This window comes from Hippoglossus stenolepis, chromosome 3 (genome assembly GCF_022539355.2).
Source record: "Hippoglossus stenolepis isolate QCI-W04-F060 chromosome 3, HSTE1.2, whole genome shotgun sequence".
Taxonomy (NCBI): Eukaryota; Metazoa; Chordata; class Actinopteri; order Pleuronectiformes; family Pleuronectidae; genus Hippoglossus; species Hippoglossus stenolepis.
In genome coordinates this window covers 17762945-17789636 of record NC_061485.1, presented here as the reverse complement: position 1 = coordinate 17789636, position 26692 = coordinate 17762945, and the positions used below count along the sequence as shown (strand labels likewise).

Sequence of the window (26692 nt, the reverse complement as noted above, 5' to 3'; positions counted from 1 at the left end):
AATTTTAAATTTACTCTATTATTTTCACAAGTACAAAATCTGTATACAATAGCCTTGTGTTAAATGAAGGAAAAATAGAAAACACGGTCAAGGTATGAATGACAACATAAATGCCAGTGGTGCATGCAAGTTGTTTTGCACTTTATAGTCACGAATCCACATTCCAGTATATTCTAGCGGTTAGAACTCCTGGTTCATGTCATAATATTAAAACCAAATACTTCTCTGGGGAGTTGATATGAGGTGAGGCATCAACTGATTACGTTTTGCATGTAATTCGAAAAATCTGTCAGTAAAATAGGTAAAAAGTTGTAAATACAGATTTGAAACTCTTCCCAGCTTCGTGAAAGTACAGACGTAATAATAATAATAATAATAATAATAATAATAATAATAATAAACCTTAATACTTTTATTTGCTTATATGTGTTATGTATGAAAATTCTCAATTTTGAATGCAGCTGTAAAAAAGCACAACAATCATGATTGTCGGGTGTAAAAGCATAAAATGGAAAATTCAGCATCTCAAGTTTGTACATATACATGGTACTTGAGTTAATGTTCTAATTCTATTTTATTATTATTTTTTTATTATTATTTATTCATACCATGACCATGTTTCCTTTGATTATGGGATAAAAGTGCTATTGTTACAGGTTTTGCATTAAAGAAGACGCTATTTTGTCAAAGTCAAAACAAGATTTGTTTAATAAACACATTACTAAAGCATCGAAACAATGTTAACTCATACCTACATTCAGAAAAGAACCACAACACTAAACCAAAGTAGAATTTCCAGACACTTCCAAATCACGTTGGTTATATTTCTGTCGCGATATTGGCAGCTGTGGTGTATACGTCACGTATCTCAGCCAGAAGCTAACCAAGCTAAAGCTAGGCTAAGTAGCCGCTGCCTGCTGCAGGGGGACATGTAGCCAGTTAAAACACATTCAGTCTCAATGAAGGATCTTCCAGAGTGACTGGGCCATGGAGTTAAGAAACATCGAGGACCAGGTAGTAAATAAATCACTTGTTGTTGATCTGAATCCACGTTAGAAAACTCACAGGACTTCTCAGTAACGCTGCAAACAGCCGGCTAGTCATGTTAGCGACATGTCGAGCAAAGTTTGTCACAGGGCTTGTAACTGTCACACATTTCTTACCTTGCACCAGTGGACTAAACTTTTCCGTTGGCACGATCTGGTGACGCAGCATTAGATGTCTGAAGTTTGTTATCCACCAAAGTCCTACCAGTGGAGTTCTTATTGTCTCTGTTGAGTTAGCTCCAAAACCTGCCAAAACAAGATCATAAAACAAGCTAACGTCCACATTCACTAAGTCATAGCTGCGTTTGCTTATTGTAATCTGTGGTGTTGATGAGGCATTGCTATCTCCATCAAAAGCCAAGAAGAGATAGTTATTTACCCATAACTTAGTGTTTATTGGCATCCCAGCATCTTAACAAAGTCTTATGTATGTATTTGAGATCAGAGTAAGACACAACAAGCTTGCTGAGGAAAGCTGTTCAGCTGCAATTGTGTTTTATTCATCAGAATCAGAAATACTTATCTACAACTCCCCGGCTGAGGGGATTGGGTTTTGTTACAGCAGCTCCAGCCAAGAATAGAAATATATATATATACAGACCAAGAGAATTACAGCAAATATAAAACTACTGCACCTATGCTGCACTGTTCATCCAATCAGATACATGATAATACACAATGGAATGAATCCAGTGGTGATATAAGTTTAGAATGTGATGTGTCATGTTCTTCTCTACATCTCTTTTCCAGTCTCCGTTGGTCCAGGCTATATTCAGCCGAAACATAGAAGAGGTGACATTTTTGTTGAACCATGAAGAAGATGTCAATTCACTGGTAATATTATCCCACGTTAACTCAGTACTTGTGATGTTTTTATTAAAAGTTGTGTTATTAGATTTGCCTACATTATGTTTCAGGTCAAATGTTAATGGGGATGGTACAAACAGATCACCTGTGTCACTCACACCTGGATGGTTTTAGATAACTGTTCATTTCCAAGCAGGTTTTCTATTCACACTTTGTGCAAAATGTAAATGAGGTTAAATGTTACATGAGCAGAGCCAGAAACTAAACAAGTTTGCACGACAATTGTTAAACAATTTAGAATCTGAATTTACCAAGATAATAATGCAACAATAGAACAGAAATATGCCGGCTGCACTCTGCACTGTTTGATGTGTTTTTCCTTTCAGGACCAAGAACAAAGCACACCACTTCATGCTGCTGCTTATTTGGGTGATGTCCACATTATGGACCTTCTTATTACTGCAGGTAAAACATATTAACTGTATAAAGAAGTATATCATGAACAGTATATACTTGTACACATTTTGCATCTAACTCTTTCTAGTAATGAATGCAATGAGTCTGCCACACACCTAAACCACTACTAACTAGCTTAACTTTGCATTTGCTCTGTGCTACAGATGCAAATGTCAACGCGAAGGACCAGGGTTCACTGACTCCTTTACACCGAGCAGCTGCCTCAAGAAATGAAGTAAGTAATTTACATACAAACTCCTAGGTTCTAACCACCAGGTCGTAATGTTTAACTGACATATTAACTGAATCTTTGTCTTTGTTTTGTCAGAAGGCTGTGGACCTGCTGCTAGAGCACAGAGCAGAGGTCAACACACGAGACAAATTCTGGCATACACCTTTACACATGGCCGCTGCAAACTGGGCCACAGGTTGTGCTGCAGCTCTGATACCACATGTTTGCAGCCTGAATGTTGGTGACAGGTCAGGGAGGACGCCACTGCATCATGCAGCGCACAGCGGCCATGTAGAGGTAAACTAGGAAGCTGATTGTAGTGATCAATGGGATCTTTGACTATTTATTTATTTATGGTTGATAGTTATCATTTCAAGGCATAACAAGGCTTGAAAGGAAATCTACATTAGGAAGTGAATGATAACTGGGGAACATTTTCCTGGTTTCTGGTAGTTGTTGCAGCATTTTGTGAAATTGCATTCTTACAATGATATATTAATCTAGTTTCACTCAATATTTATATTTATCCCCAGAATACAAATGTGTTTGCTAAACTGTTTCCAAGAAATAAATGCTGCTGTCCACTGGACTATGATTGTAGATTGGGTTTAGATGATTTGATAGACACACAGGTTGAACCAGTTATTGTGTTTCTGCAGATGGTGAACTTGCTCCTGAGCAAAGGTGCCAACGTGTGTGCCAAAGATAAAAAAGATCGGCAGGCAATCCACTGGGCTGCATACCAAGGTAAGTGTCGTCGCTCGTAAAGAGACTCAAATGTACAGTTGACATTTTTCCCCAAATAATCTTTGGTCATTAAAAACACTGGTACAATGACATGGAATTAACTGTTCCCAAAAAAGATCCGCCAAAACAAAGTCACTTAAAACTGGCTCAAACAGCCACACAAGGTTAAAAAGTCAGAGGGTAATGACATTTATTCTATTTTCAAGATTAACATATTGTCATTTATGACAGTATCTAAACAAGTATAAGACGGAGGAACATTTATCCAAAGAGTTTGAATGTCAATCTGGGGCTTACAAGGAATGTACATAGTTTAGACACTGTCATCACCTTCGTATCTATGTCACGCATCCATCTGACTGAATTGAATCCTGGCATTTTGACCGTTTGATTGGTCGAGCAGTGAATTTGTGATTTGGAAGTTAATATTTTGTATCTTTACTGACTTAATGAAACAAAAATAGACGTGCAAAAGTGACAATTTTGACATACAACTTCATTATGTTTGATTTATGACTGCAGATATCATTGGCTTTTCTTATCAACACAATCTCAGTCTGTTTACATTTGATTAGTTGTTAACAAAGTCGACATGTGATGAATGTTATATTAACCTGGCCTGTTTATCAAGCTTCTATTTCCAGGCTACAGGCTTGTAAGTGACTGGAGTGTGTCATTGTCTGCGAGCATGGCAGATGTTTGTCTAAAATGTCAGGCTCTTCTTTTAGGACATATGGAGGTCGTCAAGCTGCTGGTGTCTCACAGCGCTGACGTGACGTACAAGGACAAACGTGGTTACACTCCGCTCCATGCAGCAGCCGCCAATGGCCAGTTGGAAGTCGTCAAATATCTGTTGCGGCTCGGGATAGAGGTAAAGTGGCTCGGTTACAAAACTATTAAGAATCCAAAATTATTCTTCATTCTTATAAATGTCTATTGCTGCCATTTATTTTATGTACTTTGCATTGTGAACAGGACAATACCCTTTAAACGCGCCTGATATTGCTTGAGAGTGTATTTGCAGGATTTTGTTTTTGCTTTAAAATGATTTCCAACTCTGCCTCTCAGACTGACGAACCCAACATTTATGGGAACACGGCGCTCCACATGGCGTGTCACACAGGGCAGGACACCGTGGCCACTGAGCTGGTGAACGCCGGTGCCAACATCAATCAGCCCAACTATCACGGCAACACGCCGCTGCATCTGGCTGCTGCCTCCTCTAGCGCGGTGCTGTGTCTCGAGCTGCTAATCAACAACGGCGCTGATGTCAACATGCAGGTGAAGAGCTTGTTTTGAAGAAGTGGATTTGATAACAACAAAAGGGGATTCAAATGTATTTATAGTTATTGGTCAGAGGATTAAATGTATGGGTTATATATTATGATGATGTATGACTTTCTTTTTACTGAACTTGTTTTAATTTCTCTGTTGAACAGAATAAAGAAGGGAAGAGCCCTTTGCATATGGCTGCTATGCATGGACGCTTTACAGGCTCCCAGATTCTGATCCAAAATGGTAAAATAGACTTCAACTAATTATGAAACGGTGACCCTGCATCCTCGTAATACCCAGAGACATAAAACATCAGAGCCCCTTCTCATCAGAAACACTTAATCATAATAACACCATGTATCTTTCTGCCTCTGCACAGGTGGGGAGATCGATTGTTTTGATATGTTCGGAAACTCTCCTCTTCATGTTGCTGCCAGATTCGGTCAGGAGTTGTTGATCAGCACTCTGCTGACAAATGGTGCTGACAAGGCGAGGTAAGGTCCAGACCTGAGATTGTCTGATGATGATCTTACACCACAACACCTTCAAAAGGCATAAAGTCTCTGAGCACACGTTCTCAGTCTATGAAGTGGATCCGGAAAGTTGGGTCCTGCTTTTCAGATATGAGGGATGTGGCAGGAGATTGTCTGAGTTAAACACGTTCACAACAACTGGAAAATGAGGGGTTCTGCCTGAGTAGAGCATGCAGGAGTCAGGATCGCTGCAGAAATCACATATTTTGTTTACAGCACATTGTCACCTATGTCACCAAAAGCCATCAGTTCTCATTGTCTTTCCAATTTCACATCTTTTTTGGAGTCTTCTATCTGTATTCAACTCTTTATCATCCTTTTAGCTGTATTCTTTTTGTTTTGTCAGTTTTGCGTCTGTCGCGTGTTATTGACGTCATGAACATTCCCACTAACTGTTTTCCAGGCATTTTCCTGCTGTATTTTCACATGTGCTCACTTCGACATTTTATGGACATTTTACCAGGGCGCTGGCAGGAAAAGTTCTGAAAAATGTCAGGAGAAACTGACTTGGACATTTGTGTTCTCAGACGCAGCCACTACGGAACATTTCATGAAAAACCACTAGAGTTCAGTGCATGTCTGAAAGAGGCTTCTGTGTTTGGAATTAAATGCACACCCCAACATAGGAGCTACAGTATACAGCAACTCAATGTGACCAACCAAATATTGAATTAGCCAATAAATAACTATACCCAGTAGTCGCCCCTATACAGACACATACACAGACACATGGATACCGATTTAGTTATTATTATTGATCCTGTGAACTTTGAAAGCTTCATGAAAACAAATTGATTTTGTACATTTTTCTCACAGAAAATATCTCATCTCAGACTAAACTAACTAACATCTATTATAATCTCTAAAGACAGGGTATTCATGGAATGCTTCCTTTACATTTGGCGGCGCTGTACGGATTTCCAGACTGTTGTCGAAAGTTGCTGTCTAATGGTGAGAATCTGTTTGACTCATAAAGAGCCGACTTCTAATTTATTCACTTCCTTGTTGCATTTTCATTAGTGAGACTACTCCAAACGTTTCCACTCAAGTGTTGTTGTGTTGTGTTCAGGTCAGTTTTTCAACTTTGTGCCAGCTCATTTGCCGTCAGTTGGGTTTGATATTAACATATTGGACGACCATGGGAGGACATGTCTGCATGCAGCTGCCTCTGGAGGGTGAGAGAACGAACACACACACACCGAGAAACGCATATAATGTTAAGTGCACATGATTTACATACAGTTGAACGGTTCAGTTATTTTGCTTAGTTCATTTAAAATGTATCTAGATGAAACTGATTATTTTGCAATATTTATTCTTTTATAATTATTTCAAATATTTATAATTTTTCTTTCACACATACACATAAGTCGTCTGACTCAGATCTGAAACACCTAGCTCTTAATTTCTTATTAAATAAATGAATTTGAATCTACCTTTTCTTTTTCTTGTGACAGAAATGTTGACTGTCTCAACTTGATCTTAAATTGCGGCGCTGAACTCGACATAAAGGATAATTTGGGAAGGTAAACAGTGTTAAATAGCTGGAGCAATTAATGCAACTCTCTGCAGTTTTTGGTGGTAACATAGCTGTCCCCTGTTGCCCCTCGCAGATCTCCTTTGCACTATGCAGCAGCCAATGCGAGCAGCCAATGCACAATCTCCCTGGTGAGAGCGGGGGCTGAGGTCAATGAGCTGGATCTGATGGGCTGCAGCCCTCTGCACTACACCGCTGCTTCACACACCTTCTGTGGGTAAGAAAACACATTTCAATCATTTATTCTTTAATAACTTCAATATAAGAAGGACAACATCCTGTGGACATTTATCTGTTGATAATAAATGACTTCATTCAAGCCAGTCTTTTTTTTTCCCACAGTGGGAACTCTGAGCCTGACTACAGTTTGGAAAAGGAACAAGAGGCCTCTCTGTAAGTCACGTTATTGTTTGTATATACAGAAACCAAATGTACTTTCTGGGTTTTTTTCAATGTACGGTCACTTAAAAGCACATTATCTCAATTTACAAGTATGTAGTTGACATAGACTCTATATACAGATGGACGACAATACAGCTCCCCGAAGGAGCCTTTTGATCGCACACTGGCTGGCACCAGTATAGATCATAGACCCGCCTCCTCCATGTTACCACAGACTCCAAAAATTGTCAAAATACACATATATCGATTTTTCTCAAAGATGGTTTCTGTTCTTTTACCTATTTCTAAAAACACTGATGTCTGTTCAACAGTTTATGTTTCTGATAAGCTTGGTTTGAATTAGTTATTTGATGCTCTAAAAATGAGGTGATACATCATGATTGACAGCTGAGACTGGCTCACGAGTATCAGTGGGACCTCTGTACAATGGCTCCATTCCCCGATCACTACTGCGCAGACTCACAATACACAAAATGTCAGTGTTTTAATCCAGAATATTGTGGCTTCATTTCTAGATAGGAGGAGGAGGTAGAGCCTATAGTTGTTAAAAGTCCAAATTAAAGTTGAATATGCTACTGTCTGACCAAAAATAGTGAAAATCAGACAAAATATATGATGATAGATGATGTCAAACTTTGACAAGACTAATTTGATCCTCTTACAAATTTAGAAACGTTGCAAAGAAAGGAGCAGATGCATAACAATTTATTTTCTTGATATTAAAAATAAATACCAGAGTCCTACAGGCAGGACCACATGTTAACGACACAGAAAGCATTCCTCATCTTTCCTTAACTCTGTGTTCAGGTGTTTAGACTTCTTGCTTGACAATGGGGCAAACCCAACTGTGAAGAACAATAAGGGTTACAGTGCCGTCCACTACGCTGCAGCTTATGGGAACAAACAGCACCTGGAACTGGTCAGTGCAATTTTTGATTTAGTTGCTCAGATTTTGTTGTTGTTAATCAATCGCTCACTAAACCCAGTTTCTTTATTTCCTCTTGCAGCTCCTGGAGATTTCTTTCAATTGTCTAGAGGAGGTGGAAAGTAACATTCCAGTCAGTCCTTTGCACTTAGCTGTGAGTAGAACAAATACCACATACCCCCCCCCCCTTCACACCATAATGTACATGAATACTCACCACATATCAATGCCTTTGACTCTACTATTACCATTCTGCCACTACAGGCGTATTATGGTCATCGGGAGCCCCTGCGTCTACTGTGTGAGACGTTAGTGAGTCTGGACATACGGGATACTGAAGGCCGAACTGCTCTCCACCTCTCTGCTCAGAGGGGGTTTGCTCCATGTGTGGAGGTGCTGCTGAAGCACCAAGCCTCCTACACACTGAAGGAGCACAAGCACAAGCGGACGGCTCTCCATGCTGCAGGTGTGTTTAGGTGTATCAGATTTTTCATTAAAAAAAAAGGAAATCCAATTATCATGTTGTAATTTTTTTTTTTTACATGTAAGCTGCATCAGCTCCACTGATAAATGCGTTTTTGGTATTCAGATGTATTTTCCTTTTTCTCTCATCCCACTTACAGCTGCTGAGGGCCAGATGGACTGTCTGCTTCTGCTCGTCAACAAGAAACAAAGTGCCGACATCATTGACAGTTTAGATACTCAGGGACAGTACGTCACTTACTATTTCATACTATAATTTGGTATTTTTGATTAACATTAGACATCAGAAAATTCTTTTTCACAATCTGACATGGCAGAATTTGATATTTTAAATAACTGTCCAACAGTTTGAATCTTCATTGGGTTTTTTAAACAGATTTTTATATTTTTTCAGTCAGGAAAGCAGATTATAATAATGTATTACATGATAGATTTAAAATGGATACTACTTAATATATATATAACAAAATGATAAATCCCTATAACTAATTAAGTTTAAAGCATGTGAGTGTGTTTTTCACATAAAGACATTACTACACCATGTTATTGTTTAATGTGGCTTATTAAACAAACAAACAAATGTTTTTTTCACATTGTATTAAATGCAGTCACACAGACGAGAAAAATGAAGACTCTGTTTTGCCTGTCTGATATGACCAGAGAATCAAACCTATTAACCCTGACTGCAGTAAATTCTTTGTTTTGTTCTGTGTGCAGGACGGCTCTCATGCTGGCATCTCTGGGACGTCACACTGACTGTGTCCACATCCTGTTGGAAAAAGGAGCCAATGCTGATGCTGCAGACAAAAAGGGCTTTACCGCATTACATAGAGCTGTACGTGTATTTGCTGTTTGTGTGTGTTCAGTCAGTTACATTACGATGCTTCTCTTTCTAGCATCTGTGACGTTCCAGATTTTTTTTATCCTCTTACATTACATTCTATGTTGTCCCTCTTTAGGCCATGTTAAACAGTGAGGACTGTGTATCTGCTCTGTTGGAACATGGGGCTTCTGCTCTGTGCAGAGACTCTCAGGGACGGACCCCGCTGCACATCGCAGCCTCCCGTGGCCACACGGAGCTGCTCCGCTGTTTGCTAAAGGCTGCTATGAAAGCTGACCCTCTGGACTCCATGCAAGACCACAGAGCCTACACGCCCACACACTGGGCTGCCTACCACGGTGGGACATCAGGGAAAGAATTCATGTCCAATGTCCCCACTTTTTTTTTTTGTTCTGTGTTTAACAGACTAAATGTAGATATGAATATATTTACATCATGTATGAAGGGATATTTTAAAGCCAACAAAGTCTTTGCTTGTTATCCACAGTATAATTTAAGCCCCTAAATAATGTCTCTTACTTTAATCACATGGCTGTCTTGTTTAACACTTGCCTGGTGAGATGCTTTATTAGTTGTCGTTTTGTTTCCTGTTCTCTACAGGACGTGAAGGATGTTTACACATTTTACTTGAAAACAAACTTTTTAGCAACCGGGAAAAAAATCAGTTCACCCCACTGCACTGTGCCCTGTGAGTATCATAAACAATGTAAATTAAAAAAAATACATAAAGTGTGGCTTATAAAGGTAATAACTATTGTTCCTCTGCAGAGTTAATGGACACGATGTTGCTGCTGAACTTCTATTGAAGACTGTAGGACCTCAAATTGTTAACGTTTGTGATGCCAAAGGAAGGTGAGTCCAGCTCTGAGCCGAGCCCGACAAATCTGTCATGCAGCACTGCCTGTATGGTTCAGTCTACAGATATTGAAATTATATATTTTTTAAAGTTATGTCACGATGGCTCCTAAATTATTTTTGACATGATTTTTTCGTATTTATTATTCGATACAGAATTTCTACGGTTTATTCCAAAAAATCATATATTGGCTATGATAAAGTAATGGAAAATGTGTTCTATTAAAACCTCAAATTTATTGATAACTCTAATGAGGAATGTTTGACTCTTTAGTCATGATTAAGCCATGTGATTAAAGTAAGAGGAAAGTTGCAATCATCTTTTTTCTTTAAGTGTACAGGGCACCTATAAAGACAGTGACAGTTGCACATATTTGAATGCAGTGTAACCTGGTATTTCCCTCATTAAATCATTAATACCTTTAAGTTTTATCTACTACCTATGCAAGCTACTGTTTTGCAGAAAACATTTTTTGTTGGATTTATAAATTCCACCTTGGTGGGTGTGATAAGATTCTTTTAAATTGTTAAAGATTGAAACTTTTATTTTGTGTCAACTGTCCAACTTGCAATTACTTGCCGAAAGCTTAAACTATATGTATTTCCCAAGGCAGTAAATCTGTCTGTTTTTATGTGCTTTTATATGTATGTTTGTTGTGTAACTGTAGGACCCCCCTGCATGCAGCTGCCTATTCAGGAAACGTTTCTGGGCTCCAGGTTGTTCTGGCTCAGGGAGCAGAGGTCAATGCTGTGGACCACTGTGGATGCTCTGCTCTGATGGTTGCTGCCGACCGTGGACATACCATGGCTGTTGGTATGTGACAGAAGAGCCTGATTTAAAAATGTTAAAGTTTGCAAGTTTAATTTTCATTAAAAATGCATCAAGACAACATGCAGCTCAAGACGACGATAAAACAAAATGTTCCTGCGAGAGATCATCAAAGTCCCTCTTTTATTGATCTCTCCTTGATTTTTTTTTCATCATGTTTGAACATTTTCATTTCACAGTCATACTTGCAGGAATATGTGCAGCCCCCTTTAACACGTAGTCACTGTGTTTGTGACCCTCACAGTCCTCACTAATGTTTTCCTTTAATACACCATATAAATTATTTTCCCTGTTGCACTGTCCTGTCATTCCACATGAAAACAACCGGTAAATGCTTCTAACATGAAGTCCTGTTTTTGTGTCTTATTTTCTGCATTTCAGAATTATTGCTGCAGCGCGCAAAGCCAGACCTGACCCTGGTGGATGTCAATAATAACACAGCCCTTCACTTAGCCTGCAGCAAGGTCACACACACACACACACACACACACACACATGCATGTACTCTATGCATGCAGTGGCACAGTAACTTTTGAATATGTGGGGATTACCTGCCAAAAACGAATGAAATCTCTTTTGAAAATAAGGTTAAAAAGTCATCAAACCTGTTTTGACAAGTTGCACTTTCAAAACAGTTCAAGTGCATTACAATAAGTAAGATTTCTAACAAAATGAACAGTTCCCTAATTAAAAGGAACAAACAGTATCATATTCAATTCTAAATTACTTACAATTTTACATTCACTAATTAAACCCTGCATTCATTCACAACAGTGGGGATTTTACATTTTCACATTTTGATGTGATGCTTTAACAATTTGCAATGTGAATTTCACAAATTGAATTTAAAAGTATTTGGTGACATTTTAACAAATTACTGCATTCATAAGTAGTTTGTACCGTACTGCTCACTTATTTCAGTGTGTTTTATTCTGCAGGGTCATGAGATGTGCGCCCTGTTGATCCTTGGAGAGATCAGTGACTCCACCCTCATAAATGCAACAAACAGTGCTCTGCAGATGTAAGTGATTTTTTTTCTTAAGAAAATTTAGTGTAGAACATCAATTGCGATGTTGCTGGTGAATATTGTGTTTACTGATGATGGAAAACACCCTGATATCAACATCTGTTTTAGAATTTAAGAAGAAAGTGTTCCACGTTTACAGTATTAACTTATGTGCCATTGGCCCCAGTAATACTACGGTACATGTGAATTCTTAATATGGATACATCCCACCTGTACAATCAAACCTGTGTGTGTGTTTCTCATGTAGGCCTCTTCACATTGCAGCAAGGAAAGGCCTGGCGACTGTAGTGCAGGTGTTACTGAGCAGAGGTGCAGCAGTCATGGCTGTAGATGAGGAAGGTAAACGGGAATAATTGCTGTATGTTCCAGCGCTACAACACCACACTGTCTCTTTTCCCTGCGATACAACATCACTGACATTTATTTTCCTGTTGATCCTCTGCAGGCCACACTCCAGCTCTGGCCTGTGCCCCGAACAAAAATGTTGCGGACTGTCTGGCCCTGATCCTCTCCACCATGAAGCCTTTCCCTCCCAGAGAGGCCGGCGGTGGTGCAGCCTCCCACTTCAACCCCCTCCTGAAGAATTGTGGGATTGCTGCCACATGCGGGTCCAGTGGAAACCTTTGTCACGCCTAAGTTGGCCTGAGTGAAATCTCATCCTTGTGAAGCCCAAAGTCTCCAAACGTAACCACGCACATACAAGTCTCCATGAACATGTGTGGTCAGGCATAGCTTCTTTCACATGTCATGACATTTATACTTGTGTGTCACATGCAGCTGCACATGCACCATGTGCTCATGCGCTAGTAGCATAGTCTTAAACATTTTATTAACATTAGCAGACCTCTTAGATTCTCTTTATTTGAGTTTAGCACATACATGTTATTTTAATGAAGCACTAACATTAGACATTAATGGAAGTTTTAACATGAGCACACCACACAAGCCTCTCTACCTGAACCACAGCCACTGTCAGTATTAGCCTCAGTTCTTAGCTCATTAATCACCAAAGCCTGAAGCCTATAGATTCGTCCAGAGCTAAACAAGTGCAAGAATACGCAGATGACTGTGTTTTATTTGTGTGTGTGTGGGTGTGGGTGTGTGTGTGTGTGTATGTGTGTGTGTGTGGGTCTGTCTGTCGGTCTGTAAGTTCTATTTTGCATATTAGACATTGCTTCTTAAAATACGTGTTTTTAAAATATCTAACAGGTGCTATAAACCTTTTATGCAATTATTAAGACTCTATTTTCTTATTCTGTCCGGACTGTAGCTGACACTAGATTGATATGAGTAACGTATTATTCTAATATCATCATGAATTACATTTCAATTTAGTAAAAGTACCACAAGCTTAAAATGTTTTTAATAATATAGTTTACTGAGTTAAGTGTATATATATTTAGTTCTTAAAATGAAGTTAATCATTTACATGTATAATCTTGAAAATCCCAAATTATTGAGAATGAACCTCAGGTCAGTGTGTACTGTACAGTGCAATAAAAAGCACATCTGAAACTGGATGTTGCACAACAAGAATAAAGCGGGACAGAAGTATTTAAATATGTTTCACTTAAATAAGCCAGAGAATCAAAAAAAATATTTCAGGCTTTGAACAAGAAAGTTGTGTGTCTTCAGTAAATCTGACATTTCACCTAAAGATAACTTTAATTTCTGTGACATCTTCAAACTGTTATTTAATTATTTTTGTTGATTTGCCCTGAAACCCAGAGACCTAAAACTGAGAAACAGAGAATCCTTCATACTTGAGATACGAGAACTAACGAATGTTGGCATTTTTACTCAAAGACCTTTTTGCTTATCAAATTTGTTGAAAATCAAATAGATGTTTATCGACTAATCAATTGTTTCAGCACTATGCTCAAAGTCTGTTTTCTGTATGATTAAATACATTTGAAGAAACTGTTCAAATAAGCTGCAACTTACTGAAATTGCTGTTTTGTAATTGTGATTTTATTTTTGGGGCGGGGGTTTAGGGTCAGTTTCACTGTTAAGAAAATCTCCTGTAGCAGCATGTCCTTCATCCAAAGCAACCAGAAGATCAGTGTCCAGCATTTATTGACACTGAATAAATATTTTATTGGCTTTTAAAATTGTCAGAGCTTGATTGATTTTTTTTATTAATAATTATTTTTCTCTTGCTACATAACTTGGCACAATACACCTGTACTGGTACAAAGATGTCACTGCCTCTGTAAAGATCAAGGTTTTATGTTTTGATTTGTAAATTTAATGTTTACCTTTTTAAATTTGCACTCTGACATAAAAGTTTACATTTTACAGTAAGATATCTTTACATTTATGCAAATATTCTATCATTTTACAAATTAAACTTTCATCTAAGAGTAGAGCCCTATCCTGTGAGCATCTCCCTCTGTTTTTCGTTTGGATCTTAGTCTTGGTGGGGGATGGTTCTACAACTAAAGGTTGTAGTTAAATGTTTAGAATCATGTTTATCTTGAATAATGTCTCTGTTTCAGCTTTTCACGTGAACAAATTGTCTGTCTTCCCTCACGTCTTTCAGACATTTCAGATGTAACAACTTGAAAACTGTGTGTGGTAAGGTTGTGGATGGCTTTCAGAGATAATAAACAAACTTGCTCCCATGCGTGTTTTTTTTTTTCAAGATTTTTCTTTACATTTCTAATGTCTCAGATCATTCTTTTTTTCTTTTTTTTTTCTTATAGTGGCTCTAATGTACAGAAGTATGTTGCTGCCACACTGGAAAAAGAAAAAATGGATCAGTATCACATTATAATGTGATAACTTGATGTTAAAACATAAAATTAACCATGAAAGTTAGGTTATAATGTGAAAAGCTTTTTTACACACAGGCAGTCAAAATAAGTAGAAGAGCCACTGAAGCCGCAGAGGTATAAAAATGTTGACATGCGGCTTTTGAGATGGAGAAACAAGTAGATATGTAAGGAAACGTCCAAAAAATATGACGGGACAGTAGAGAAGGGAATGAGGATAAAATGAAGAAATTGACGAAGACGAAAGGTAAGAAAAAGGTGGAGATCAAGGCAAGATGTAGGAAAGAGGAGAAGGACAATGAGAAAGTAGGAAAGGAAACAAAGTTGAGGAAAGGAGGAGGAACACATGGATTGATCTAAGCTATAGATTGTCTCTCTCCAGCCCTTTTTATTTGTGGAAATGTGTTTTCTGACTGAGATTGTGTTGACCTTTGACCGATTTGTTCCAAAACCATCTAGAAGTTTGGTGAAATCCATCATGATTTTTTTTGTTATTTTGTCCACATATACACAGACCATAGCCTGCTTTATTTTATTTATTTATTTAGTCTTATTAAAGCAAAGACAGCATATTTGTATCACTATTGTAATAAGATTTAAATATTGTGCAGCTCTCCTTTCTGGTCTTCGTGTAGTACTAACGGCTCACCGACAGAGGTCGCTGTGGACCGCGCGTTACTTCCCTCTATAAACGAAAGTGTAGAAGAACGGGTTGGTCCTCTCCCGGCTGCCGTCGCCGGTCCGGGCTCCACAGTGAACTACAGCGGTCCGTCCACTTTCTCCCTGTTCGTGCTCGTCACACTGCCTCTCTCTGTGGCAGGTCGCAAACATGGCGAACGTGGTGCTGGAGTTCAAGGCTTCGGCCGGAGACTCGGAGCCGCCGAGCCGCCCGGTCCTCATCGTCGGGCAGCAGACCAACCTGCAGCAGGTCAACTGGAGCCAAGTGAAGGGGAAGCTCCAGCCGCTCGTTAGCAAAGAGGTAACGTGTTGACTCACGGTGGGAGGTGACAGCTAACCGGAGCTAACGCTGCTAGGTTAGCCAAATGAATGTAGTGCTAACGTCATGGTGCACGAGTAGCTCATTGTAACTAGCACCACGACTAGCTAACTAGCTAGGTTAACCAAGTGCCTCTAACACGGCAGCTAACTGCGTTGTTAGAGGTAGATGCGTGCTTATTTATCGGTGGAAAATAACGAAAAAATGTGTATGAGCTTTGAGTAACGTATTATCTAAAGGCCTTATTAACACAGCTAATTATATTTTCCATTTAAATGATTTTAAACAGCTCAGCTATTGACGTTAAAGGATTTTCTCCAACTTTGTCAGAAACGGCAAACAATGCAAACAAACAGCCGCCCCTACACCTCCATGATCATCACAGGGATGTCGAGTCTGCAGCCTGGCTCCATGCACAGAGGACATTGTGTTCCTGGTGCACAGTGACAGATCTACGGGGGTCAGACCCAGTCTTAAACACTCTGATCTCCTTGTGCGTTGCTGTAAGTGAGTCGTGCAAAGTCCACAGAGGTGGTTGTGTAACATGCAGTCTAAAGAGAGGCTGGTGAGTCTCTGAGGTCAAGGATTGGATCAGTCGGTGTCAGGGCTGCTCAGGATCCTCTGACAATGATTGACCAACACGATCATCCCTCTGCTGCTTCCAGTGCCCTGAACTTTCACAGGTGGTAGATGGACTTTACAACACTGAAGCTGGGTGACTGTGGGAAGCCTGTAATCTATCAAAACTCCTGTCATCTCTAATTTTACATATTGTTGGATTCCCACGTGGTTTTGGTCTCTCTAGACACACACATACCCACACCTAGGCTGCTGACAATTTATGGCATATGAGAAAATGTTTTTTTTTCCCCTGTCCAAATCAGCAGGAATACTGTATTAATCAGAAAAACAGAACTGACCCTTGGTGGAAAATTCTGTTTGTAAAAAAAAACAAACAAAGTGCACTGCAATAGAATGTATAAAATGAAGCTGAATAACAATACACAGTATATACATTTAGAATATGGGACGAGATGGGGAATATCCCTTATACGTTTGAAGGTCTTCTGCACAATTTAAGTTACCATGACTACCAGTAGATGTTAGCAGGTGTTAGTGGTCACCAGCAGATGTTAGGGACATAACTTCAGTTGTGCAGCTTAGTGTCATCAAGTGTTTTGGCCTTGTAATCACCGATACAGGCCGAACTTGAGGGTACGCTGAGGCTAAAGGTAAATCTGACTGGCTTGTATGGCTGTACTATGAAAGCCATGTAGCCGGCTCAGTAGATCATACAATTATAAAGTCTGATGACCAGCCACAGGCAGAAATGACTTCCTGTGCCGCTCTGTGGTGCATCTCTGGGATATAAGTCTGTTACTGAATGTTCTCCTGTGCTGAGCCATCACTTCATGGAGTGGGTGGGAGACATTGTTCAAGAACTAGGACAGCATCCTTCGTTCTGACAGTCAGAGTCCAGATCCACCCCCACATCATCACAAAAATCTGATGTGATGGTAACTCCATTGTAAACTCTGACCAGGATGACGGGCAGTGAAGTAGCTGTAGTCTAATTGGCTTCTCCTTGACATAAGATCATATACAATCAATTCTTGCACTCCAGGAAGTTATAGATATTGATGAGGCAACAGATCACACACCCAGACTCTGCTCTTTGAATAGTAATGGTGTCAATACAGTGAGTGCACGTTCACAGTGTGCAGGATTTTATGATGTATATCTCCCTCCTTCCTTTTCCGTGCAGGATTTTAATGTTAGCACAACAAATCTTGCAAAGCTGTCGTGTCTGTGTAATGAACCTAAAATGTCTGTTCTGTCATGTTTTCTCAGATTTGGCAGGCAGCTCTCAAGGCTTTGAACCCAAACCCAACAGACAGCTGCCCCCTGTACCTGAACCATGCTACGGTGGCGGCCCTTCCTTCGCGGGTCAGCAGACATAACAGCCCGTCTTCTGCCCACTTTTTGTCCCGTCTGGTCCGTTCCTGCCTGCCTGGAGGGAACACTCGCTGCATCGTGGTTAGTATCCTGATTTCAATTGTTCAGCCCTCTCGTGATAGTAAATTGATCTTTTACGGGGGGAGTTTTCTTTCTTCTGTTTCAACACTGGGTCGTGGAACGACAGCTTTGTGACAGAGGCTGAAAAATCCAAGATGGCGCAGTGGACGGCTGCCTCGGTGTGTTGGTGCGCGATGTTTTGTCTTGTTTTGTTAGTTAATTCACTGTTTTGCCTAAGAACCGGGAGCTCTTTCACCAGAGAAATGCTCATGAACATCAGGGTCATAACTCCTGAGAATTTATTTCCGACTTTCATTGCCTCATCTGTCGAAATTTTGGATATTCTGGTCAAAGGTGCCCTCACATTCGTACATACAGTGAAGCGACGGAGGAGAGGTAAACGTGCCGGTTCGCTTGTGCGTCTCCGCCGGCGGGGACTTCGCACACCGCTACCAGGTATATTCCTCTCCAACGTGAGTTCACTGTGCAACAAGCTGGACGAACTCCAGCTACTAGTTGGTAAGAACAGAGACTTCTCCTCATCTTCCGTTCTGTGCTTCACGGAGACGTGGCTGTGTGATTCGATACCGGACTCTGCGCTGCAGTTGGCTGGCTTCCAACTTTTCAGAGCGGACCGCCACACGGAACTCTCCGGCAAGACGAAAGGTGGCGGAGTCTGCTTCTATACTAACTGCGGCTGGTGCAATGATTTGACAGTGATTCAACAGCAGATCTGGAATATTTTTTTATCCAATGCAAACCCTTCTACTCCCCCCGTGAGTTTGTTTCATTCATTCTGGTCGGTGTTTACATTCCACCGCAGGCTAATGTGCAAGAGGCACAACGCATGCTCGCCGACCAGATACTGTGTGTGGAACGGACTAACCTGGACTCCTTAGTTATTGTCCTCTGCGACTTTAACAAAGGAAATCTCACCCGCGAACTCCCCAAATACAAACAATTTATTAAATGCCCGACCAGAGAGGAGAACATTCTGGATCACTTTTACACCACAGTAAGCAGTGCCTATCACGCCGTCCCCCGGGCTGCACTGGGACTCTCGGACCACGTCATGGTCCATTTGATTCCTGCATACAGGCAGAAACTAAAACTCTGCAAACCTGTTGTGAGGACTTCAAAGCAGTGGACCAGGGAAGCTGTGGAGGATCTTCAGGCATGCTTGGACTGTACAGATTGGGAGGTGTTTAGGACTGCTACAGTCTGGACGAGTACACAGAGGCTGTGACTTCTTATATCAGCTTCTGTGAGGACAGCTGTGTTCCATCACGCACCAGGGTGTGTTACAACAATGACAAACCCTGGTTCACAGCCAAACTCAAAAAGTTAAGGTTGGAGAAGGAAGAGGCGTTCAGGAGTGGGGACAGAGACAGGTTTATAGAGTCGAAATATAGGTTTAGCAAGGAGGTGAGAGAAGCTAAACGTCTGTACTCTGAGAAACTCCAACACCAGTTCTCAGCCAATGACTCTGCCTCTGTCTGGAAAGGGCTTAGGCAGATTACAAATTGTAAGCCTAGAGCCCCCCACTCCACTAACGACCCACGCCTGGCCAATGACTTGAATGAGTTTTACTGTCGCTTTGAAAGACAATGGGACAGTCCTGACACCATCCCCCGTGACACCACCCTCCAGCCCATCAACTGCACCTCCCCCACCATAGCAAAGGCCTGCGCCTTTCCACAACTGCCCACCTCAGAGCCCCCTCCCTCCTCCCCTCCCACAGTGACGACTCTCTCCATCCTGGAGAGGGACGTCAACAGACTCTTCAGGAGACAGAACCCCCCGCAAAGCAGCCGGGCCAGACTCTGTCTCTCCATCAATCCTGAAACACTGTGCTGATCAGCTGTCTCTGGTGTTCACAGCCATTTTTAACACCCCACTGGAGACATGCCACTTACCAGCCTGCTTCAAGACCTCCACCATCATCCCTGTCCCCAAAAAAAACAAAGATCACTGGACTCAATGATTACAGACCCGTCGCCCTGACCTCTGTGGTGATGAAGGCATTTGAGCGCCTTGTGCTGTTCCACCTCAAAGCCATCACCGACCCTCTCCTGGACCCCCTGCAGTTTGCCTACAGAGCCAACAGGTCTGTAGACGATGCAGTGAACATGGCCCTTCACTTCATCCTCCAGCACCTGGACTCCTCAGGAACTACTTATGTGTAGTACTTATTGTGTTTTTATGTTCATTGTATGCACCTCTATACCAAGGCAAATTCCAGGTAGGTGTAAACCTACTTGGCAATAAATACTTTCTGATTCTGATATGATTCTTTCTTTCCTCTCCAGATGGTGTGCGAGCGTTCAGATGTGTTTGCATCTTCTTGTGCCATCTCTCGGGCCTTCCCCATCTTCTCTCGTCGCTCCTCATCCTCACGCAGGGCTGAGAAGAAGCATGTCACTGTGGAGTTTGTGATCGTTGGACAAGAGAGCAGTCCCCTGGGTGTCGGAGAACTTGAAGTAATGCCCAGATTTTTTGGGGGGTGTTCCATTTTCTATTAGATTTACACAGCGTTTTATACCCAAACATTCTACTATATCCTAAGACTTTTCTTATTTTTAGTGTCTCTCCAATGCTGCTGATGGAGTGCGCCTGGCAGCTCGCATTGTGGACACACCGTGCAATGAGATGAATACAGATCACTTCTTGGATGTAAGTGAAAGAATTTCTGTTTTGTTGACTTAACTACAGGAATATAATACTTATATTTTACTGTGGACCTCTGTTACATATATTAATTTCTGTTTTTAGGAGATAAAGGCTGTGGGAACTGAACTTGGAATCACTCCAGTGATCATTCGTGGAGAGGAATTGAAACAAAGAGGGTTTGGAGGTATGTTTGCAAGTAGATGTCTGTAATGTGCTTATATTTTGACAGCTCAACTGTTATAGTTTACAACATTTTGCTGAGAAAATATCTTGCAAGTCTTTCTCAAAATAATGAATGATAAGTGTTGGGAAAGATTTTATCAGTATTTGGTCATTATTTTTACATCCTGTCATTTTGAGAGTTCCCATTATAATGAGTTACATGTTTTTCTTCTTCATCAGTGGTATGATTACGATGTTGTTGTTTTTTTCAACAGTATCTTAAAGTATTTGTAGAGGGTTATTTATACAATTTTATAATGCTCTTCATTTGGGAAATTATGAGAATCAATTCCAGTTATTGAAAGTTGTGTACAAGGAACACTCCATATTCAATATATGTGATACATATTTACACACTGTATGTCAAACTAAAAATAATATTTCGCAAATATACTGCATTTATCCAGTCTCAAAATTACAATAATCCAATTTATTATAATTTTGTTTCACTTTGCCTTTGTTTGGCTCTTTATAGAGAGTGATAAGGATCTTTTATGCATCTGTGCTCATATTAGATTTGTTATTATTAGTTTGATTATTGCTAGTTTGGATTATTTATCTGTTTACTTTCCTTTTACGCTGTCAGGTATCTATGGAGTTGGAAAGGCAGCAGAGCATCCTCCTGCATTAGCAGTCCTGAGCCACACACCAGATGGTGCGACCCAAACCATTGCATGGGTGGGGAAGGGCATTGTGTATGACACTGGTGGACTCAGCATCAAGGGAAAGGTACTCCTAGTTTTCCTCTGGAGATGTGATAGTATCTGTTGTACATCATGAAAAAATTCTCTCTTTTTAATGCTAAGTCCCCAAAGAACATCACTATAGTTATCTAGTTCAATTGTTTAAACATGAATATCTTAAGAGCTGTTTTCACTCTCAGCAGGAAAAGTATCTAACCATAGCAGATATGAGATCTGATATGACTGTAGATTTGTGAGAATTCTTTGCGATTTCTCAATTTAAATATGACATTTATGGAGGGGGAGAATCTTATCCACAACTAACACCTTGCTGCAGCTTCTCGACTTCCTCAGTGATCTTAGCCAGAAATATGATATTGGTCGGGTTCAACCTTCAGAAACAGTCAGAGCCTTCCTCTTTGATGCCTTCAATTGCATCAATTGCATCAATTGCATATGAGCAACCCTTTCATTCTCTGGGTAGAATGCAACAGGGCTCAGCTGGAGGTTTTTGAGTATCTCCACATCCAGGGCAATTCTGGAAAAGGCTACAGCACAGCCCCTCTCCAGGAGATTGGTTCTAGAGCCAGTTCTTTTGTGTGCAGATGAGCCCAACAAAACTTAGTTGGCAACAGTCTTTACATGCATAGGACTATTAGATGATTCGAGGTTTGGCATGTTGGCATGCTGCGTTAATCACAATAATTAATTTTATCACATGGTAAACTTTGTTGTTCCAGATGGTAGTGTGTTGTAACACACTGTGATCTCAGTGATCCTATAACCTGCATGACACCCCTGACAATCTAGATAAAGCTTTAAGCAGATTCTCAATAATCCCTTCACATGTAATTGCAGCTGCATGCACCAGTTTATAGTAGTGACATATGGAAGTATAAAAGTAAGCTCTTATTCTGCAGTTACATGGTGCAGCAACATCAGATATTTAATTAATTACATGTTTCATCCCATTAAATATGTTTTCTTTGTTTGTAGACCACAATGCCAGGAATGAAGAGAGACTGTGGTGGAGCTGCTGCTATTTTAGGAGCTTTTAAAGCTACTATTAAACAGGTGAGGTGACATTTTGGATTATTCCACAGCTGTATTATAACCTGCTCTATGATTCTCCTGCTGTAATTTTTTTTTTAATCTTCCTTCTTGTCGCTGCAGGGCTTTAAGGATAACCTCCATGCAGTGTTTTGCCTGGCAGAGAACTCAGTTGGCCCTGCAGCCACACGACCTGATGATATCCACACTCTCTACTCTGGAAAGTGAGGCCTGACTTCATGTTTTGTATCATCTGCTTGGAATTAGAATTCTAAAGTGTCCATTTCCTCATTTGATTTGCTCTGTGTTTCCTGTCCATTCATGGTGTGATTGCACTCAGTGTTTACAAGTCAAATCAAAAGGAATGAACTTGAACAAGCCATTCATCTGTTTCATCCTCAAGGACAGTGGAGATCAACAACACTGATGCAGAGGGCAGGCTGGTGCTGTCTGATGGGGTGGTGTATGCCAGCAAAGACCTGTCGGCTGATATTATTCTGGATATGGCTACTCTGACGGGGGCACAGGTCAGTGACAGCCGCAGTGACTGATGTTAAATCTTCCGACAGTTATTGTCTTTATTTCCTAAACCTTTTTGTTGTTGTCGTTCAGGGGATCTCCACAGGTAAGTACCATGCAGCTGTGATGACCAACAGTGAGCAATGGGAGGTTGCGTGTGTGCGTGCAGGACGCAGCAGCGGAGATCTCGCTCACCCTCTGGTTTACTGCCCCGAGCTGCACTTCAGCGAGTTCACCTCTGCCATGGCTGACATGAAGAACTCAGTGGCAGTAAGTGACCAATCCACCATCCATCCTGAAGACATGAGAAAACACATGGATATCTTGCATTAGATAGTTTGAAAGACATAATAAATAAATTATATTTCTAGTTTAATATTTGATCAATGAGGACTGTAATAGTGTAAATACCAATTGTTCTTTTTAGCTTCTCTTGGCGCATGTTTTCTTGTGAAATATTTGTCTAATTTGTTTTTTAAAAGAAAAACTTGGAGTCTGCAGATTGATTCATATCAAGTAGTGTTTATTTGTCTTGGATGTTCTAATGTGATGTTGATGATATATTTCATTTTATGAAGTTGCTGAGGTTTGTTGTCCTTTGTGTTTTGACAGGATCGGGAGAACGCACAGAGTTCCTGCGCCGGCCTCTTTATTGGCTCCCACTTGGGCTTTGATTGGTCCGGCGTCTGGGTCCATGTTGACATTGCCTCTCCTGTTCACGCTGTGAGTACCTTAGGTTCTGATGTGCTGTTTTTGTCCTGGAACAGATCAGGTGATAATCATAACTTTTTGCAGTAGCCTGTTATTAGGCGTGTGCATTTGTTGACTGCCTGCAGTTGGCTTGACATTAACTGATCTGAAATGAGCAGAACAGGCATGTGTCATTACAAATTACACAAGCTGTGAACTTTGGCGTCAGCAATAAAACTTGCTCAGATCTTGTTTTCCTATAGCTGCTGACTTTGTGGACTGTGTAGTTATGACTTTACAACAGAAAGACATGGACCTCTACAAGTTCACATAAATCCATCATTGAATTGTTGTTCAAAAAATATTAAACCTTATACAACCTGTCTGTAATAGTAATGTAGATTTCTCAATGTCCGTATACAGCTGTAGCTGTGGTTTTGAGGTCAGTATTAGCTGCCACCAGAGACTCAGGAACCTGAAAGAAGCAAGTCAGCAGAATGTTTTAGGAAGTTGCAACAGACGGTTTATGAATCATGACATTTGTATCAACTGGTGAAGAGTATAATTTTGCAAAACCATTTAAAGCAAGGAAAGTGGTGTATATGCTTTTTGATTATGTGATCAGTGTTGATATTGTGGCGGTGGTTACAAACAAATCGAGAAGAGAGAAAATACGTCAGATTTGTAGTGAAACTGCAGCGGCTGAGTACAAGGACCTTCATATGTGGCCCAGGACGGGTTTGTGTTCACACAGCTAAAAGAATGTGGACACATGTGGCCCAGACCACCTCTGAGTGCGTTAACAACTACCTCGAGCTCACTGCTTGTGATCTGATCACAAAAACCACATATACCAGGTGTGTACAGGCCTATATTGTCAGTTGTACATACTGTCCTATCCTTAGGCCTTGTAAAGACCAAGTAACTTGATCAGTTGATGAGTGTTCGTGCTGCATATAGTTTCCACGTTGTACAGGGAAAGATTGAGCCAGTTCTATCTGTAGAAACACAGACTTCCTCCTTAAGAGGTTGATCTCTGCTGATACTCACTTTGTCCATTCTGAAACCTGACGTACTCCAGCAAGAGTGTGCTGCGTTTGGAGGAAGCATAACAAGATAGCTGCGTCCACATTATGTATACTTCAAATGCGACAGCTTTCTATAACTTCCGTGCAGGTGTGCCACTTTTGTACCACTCTTCATTTTGAAAAGTGAGAAAGATCTGATGCTCTGGTCTTGTGACGCATGAAAAAAATATGACTCAATCTCATTTACCGCTTTACAACCGCAGAGTATCTTTAAACTCCTCATCTGTCTTCTCTCAAGCAGGGAATTAATGTTGGACTAAACTGTAGTTGCATTTATCAGGATCATTGGGTTTCAGTGACACTAACTGGTAATTACACGGTAGCTTTACAGTAATGATACTGGATATTGTGATCTGATCCCTGTTTTTGTTGTATCTTGTCTGCGCAGGGGGAGCGTGCCACAGGATTCGGCGTCGCTCTGCTCATGGCCCTCTTCGGTCAGGCATCAGATGACTCCATGCTGAACCACGTCTCTCCCCTGGGCGCAGCCACCAACATGACTGAAGACCCGATGGAGCGTGACTGCAAAAGACGGAGACTGGTGTAGAACACGCCAAGCGGTTCACTCCCTGACTCCGGCTGCTCTGCTGCCGCCACCACACACCCAAACTGTCGAATCAAGCGCTCCTCCAGATAGTAACCATTTAAAACTGAATCAACTGTGTTTGAATGAATTTGAACCGATTTTTAAATTTGGCTGAATGAAACAGATAATCATCAATACATCAGATGTGTAATACATGATAAGAAAACACAGGCCATCATTTGTCTTCATGACGCTGCACTTCTCTGCACTGATCGCCTCCGCAGCTTCTCCATTTTTCAGTTGCTTTTGAGGAAGATGCATTGATTGTCATGAGATCTGAAAAAGCAGGTGGTTTACATTTATGACCGATTCATTCAGATCATGGTGACTAGCCAGTTGTTTTTTTACATTGATTCTTTGTCATTGTTGTTATACAGTTAAGGATTTTACCACCTGAAACTAAAAACCTTGTTTTCAAATAACCACCTCAACAGCAGGTATCGTCGTCCTTTGACACTATATGCAAATTTTGGATTATGCCATATGTTTTCTAAGACATTGTGGAAAAATACTGTTTCCTGGTCAGTAAAACTGGACATTTCTTTTTTTGTTAAACGCAGCACTTTGTAATTTCCCTGTGAACGGTTAGACAGTGATCTCTGGACCAAAATTGAGGATTGAGTGCTTACTGCAGTTTTTAACAGTTTTACAATTGTACCAGTTTAGTCATTTACCCTGAATGCTTCGTCAGCACAAAAAACACATACAAGATGTCAATTAAGTATTTTACAGATTCCAGCGAAGTGTGATGTTTTTTTCCACCCGTGTCAATAAAGGCAGTGCCATCTGACGTCTGAGTGTTTCATGTGAAATGCCCCCAAACTTAAACAGAAACATCTTATCTTTTCACTAAGAAATGTTAAAACTTGAAAAACTAATTTTTTTTAAATTGAGTTTTAAGAGCTAGAATTACGTTGTTCCTTTACTCTCTAGGTTTTTGCTGCTTAAGTCATGTAACACATGATAGTTCATTAAAAATCAATCTCAAAATCACCAGCTCTTAAATAATGCAGTGAAACAGAGTTTTAAGCTCATTCACAGTGATTAAATATGTAACTGTTTGTGCTTTTTAAAGTGTACAAAGAACAATTTACACCTCTTTCAAATATTTGCATGATATCCAAAGTAGAGAAACAGGATCAGGTGTGACCGGTACACGTATAATGGAATCATCTGTATTCTCCATAAAGTCTGTTTGGCTCTTGTGAGAGATGGAAATGTAATATGCAAATTAAGTTTATATTAGAAGCTGCTGTTTATTCTCCAGGGCTTTTCTTCACCTTATTTGCAAATTTACAAAACAGAATAAGTAAATAATCAGCCATGAATAGACAATGCCATCCAATTTTACAATTTAAAATATATCAAACTAATAATGAATTGAATGAAATTAAATATCAAA

The 26692-nt window shown here is 40.4% G+C and overlaps 2 protein-coding genes across 3 annotated transcripts; both read left to right on the top strand.

Moving 5' to 3' along the window:
• The first annotated feature begins 866 nt into the window (after positions 1-866).
• ankrd52b (ankyrin repeat domain 52b) lies at positions 867-14619 on the top strand. 2 transcript variants are annotated; one of them, XM_035153012.2, is made up of 28 exons: positions 867-1014; positions 1797-1880; positions 2240-2318; positions 2474-2544; positions 2638-2838; positions 3201-3288; positions 4017-4159; positions 4357-4569; positions 4728-4806; positions 4943-5057; positions 5965-6047; positions 6166-6271; positions 6554-6622; positions 6710-6850; positions 6976-7026; positions 7843-7954; positions 8043-8114; positions 8225-8426; positions 8584-8671; positions 9161-9278; positions 9403-9622; positions 9885-9972; positions 10053-10136; positions 10808-10953; positions 11350-11432; positions 11907-11989; positions 12243-12334; positions 12441-14619. In XM_035153012.2, the coding sequence occupies exons 1-28, from the start codon at positions 988-990 to the stop codon at positions 12629-12631; spliced, it is 3129 nt and encodes a 1042-aa protein (XP_035008903.2). In that variant the 5' UTR covers positions 867-987; the 3' UTR covers positions 12632-14619. The 2 variants fall into 2 exon arrangements, with proteins under 2 accessions (XP_035008903.2, XP_035008904.2); XM_035153013.2 differs by having other exon boundaries at positions 12243-12353; positions 12441-12581.
• An 848-nt stretch (positions 14620-15467) lies between these two features.
• Positions 15468-26080, top strand: npepl1 (aminopeptidase like 1). Its single transcript, XM_035153016.2, has 12 exons — positions 15468-15748; positions 17618-17803; positions 20092-20262; positions 20366-20455; positions 20555-20636; positions 21261-21403; positions 22354-22431; positions 22531-22631; positions 22811-22934; positions 23020-23196; positions 23539-23649; positions 25093-26080. The coding sequence occupies exons 1-12, from the start codon at positions 15599-15601 to the stop codon at positions 25249-25251; spliced, it is 1572 nt and encodes a 523-aa protein (XP_035008907.1). The 5' UTR covers positions 15468-15598; the 3' UTR covers positions 25252-26080.
• The last annotated feature ends 612 nt before the right edge of the window (positions 26081-26692 follow it).

Excerpts from the sequence above, each read along its gene's own strand:
- npepl1 (XM_035153016.2), top strand. The coding sequence starts at position 15,599 with ATGGCGAACGTGGTGCTGGAGTTCAAGGCTTCGGCCGGAGACTCGGAG. Across the intron at positions 17,804-20,091 it reads GGAACACTCGCTGCATCGTG|ATGGTGTGCGAGCGTTCAGA; the intron begins GTTAGTATCCTG and ends TTTCCTCTCCAG. Across the intron at positions 22,632-22,810 it reads CACACTCTCTACTCTGGAAA|GACAGTGGAGATCAACAACA; the intron begins GTGAGGCCTGAC and ends TTCATCCTCAAG.
- ankrd52b (XM_035153012.2), top strand. The coding sequence starts at position 988 with ATGGAGTTAAGAAACATCGAGGACCAG. Across the intron at positions 6,851-6,975 it reads GCTTCACACACCTTCTGTGG|TGGGAACTCTGAGCCTGACT; the intron begins GTAAGAAAACAC and ends TTTTTCCCACAG. Across the intron at positions 10,954-11,349 it reads TGGACATACCATGGCTGTTG|AATTATTGCTGCAGCGCGCA; the intron begins GTATGTGACAGA and ends TCTGCATTTCAG.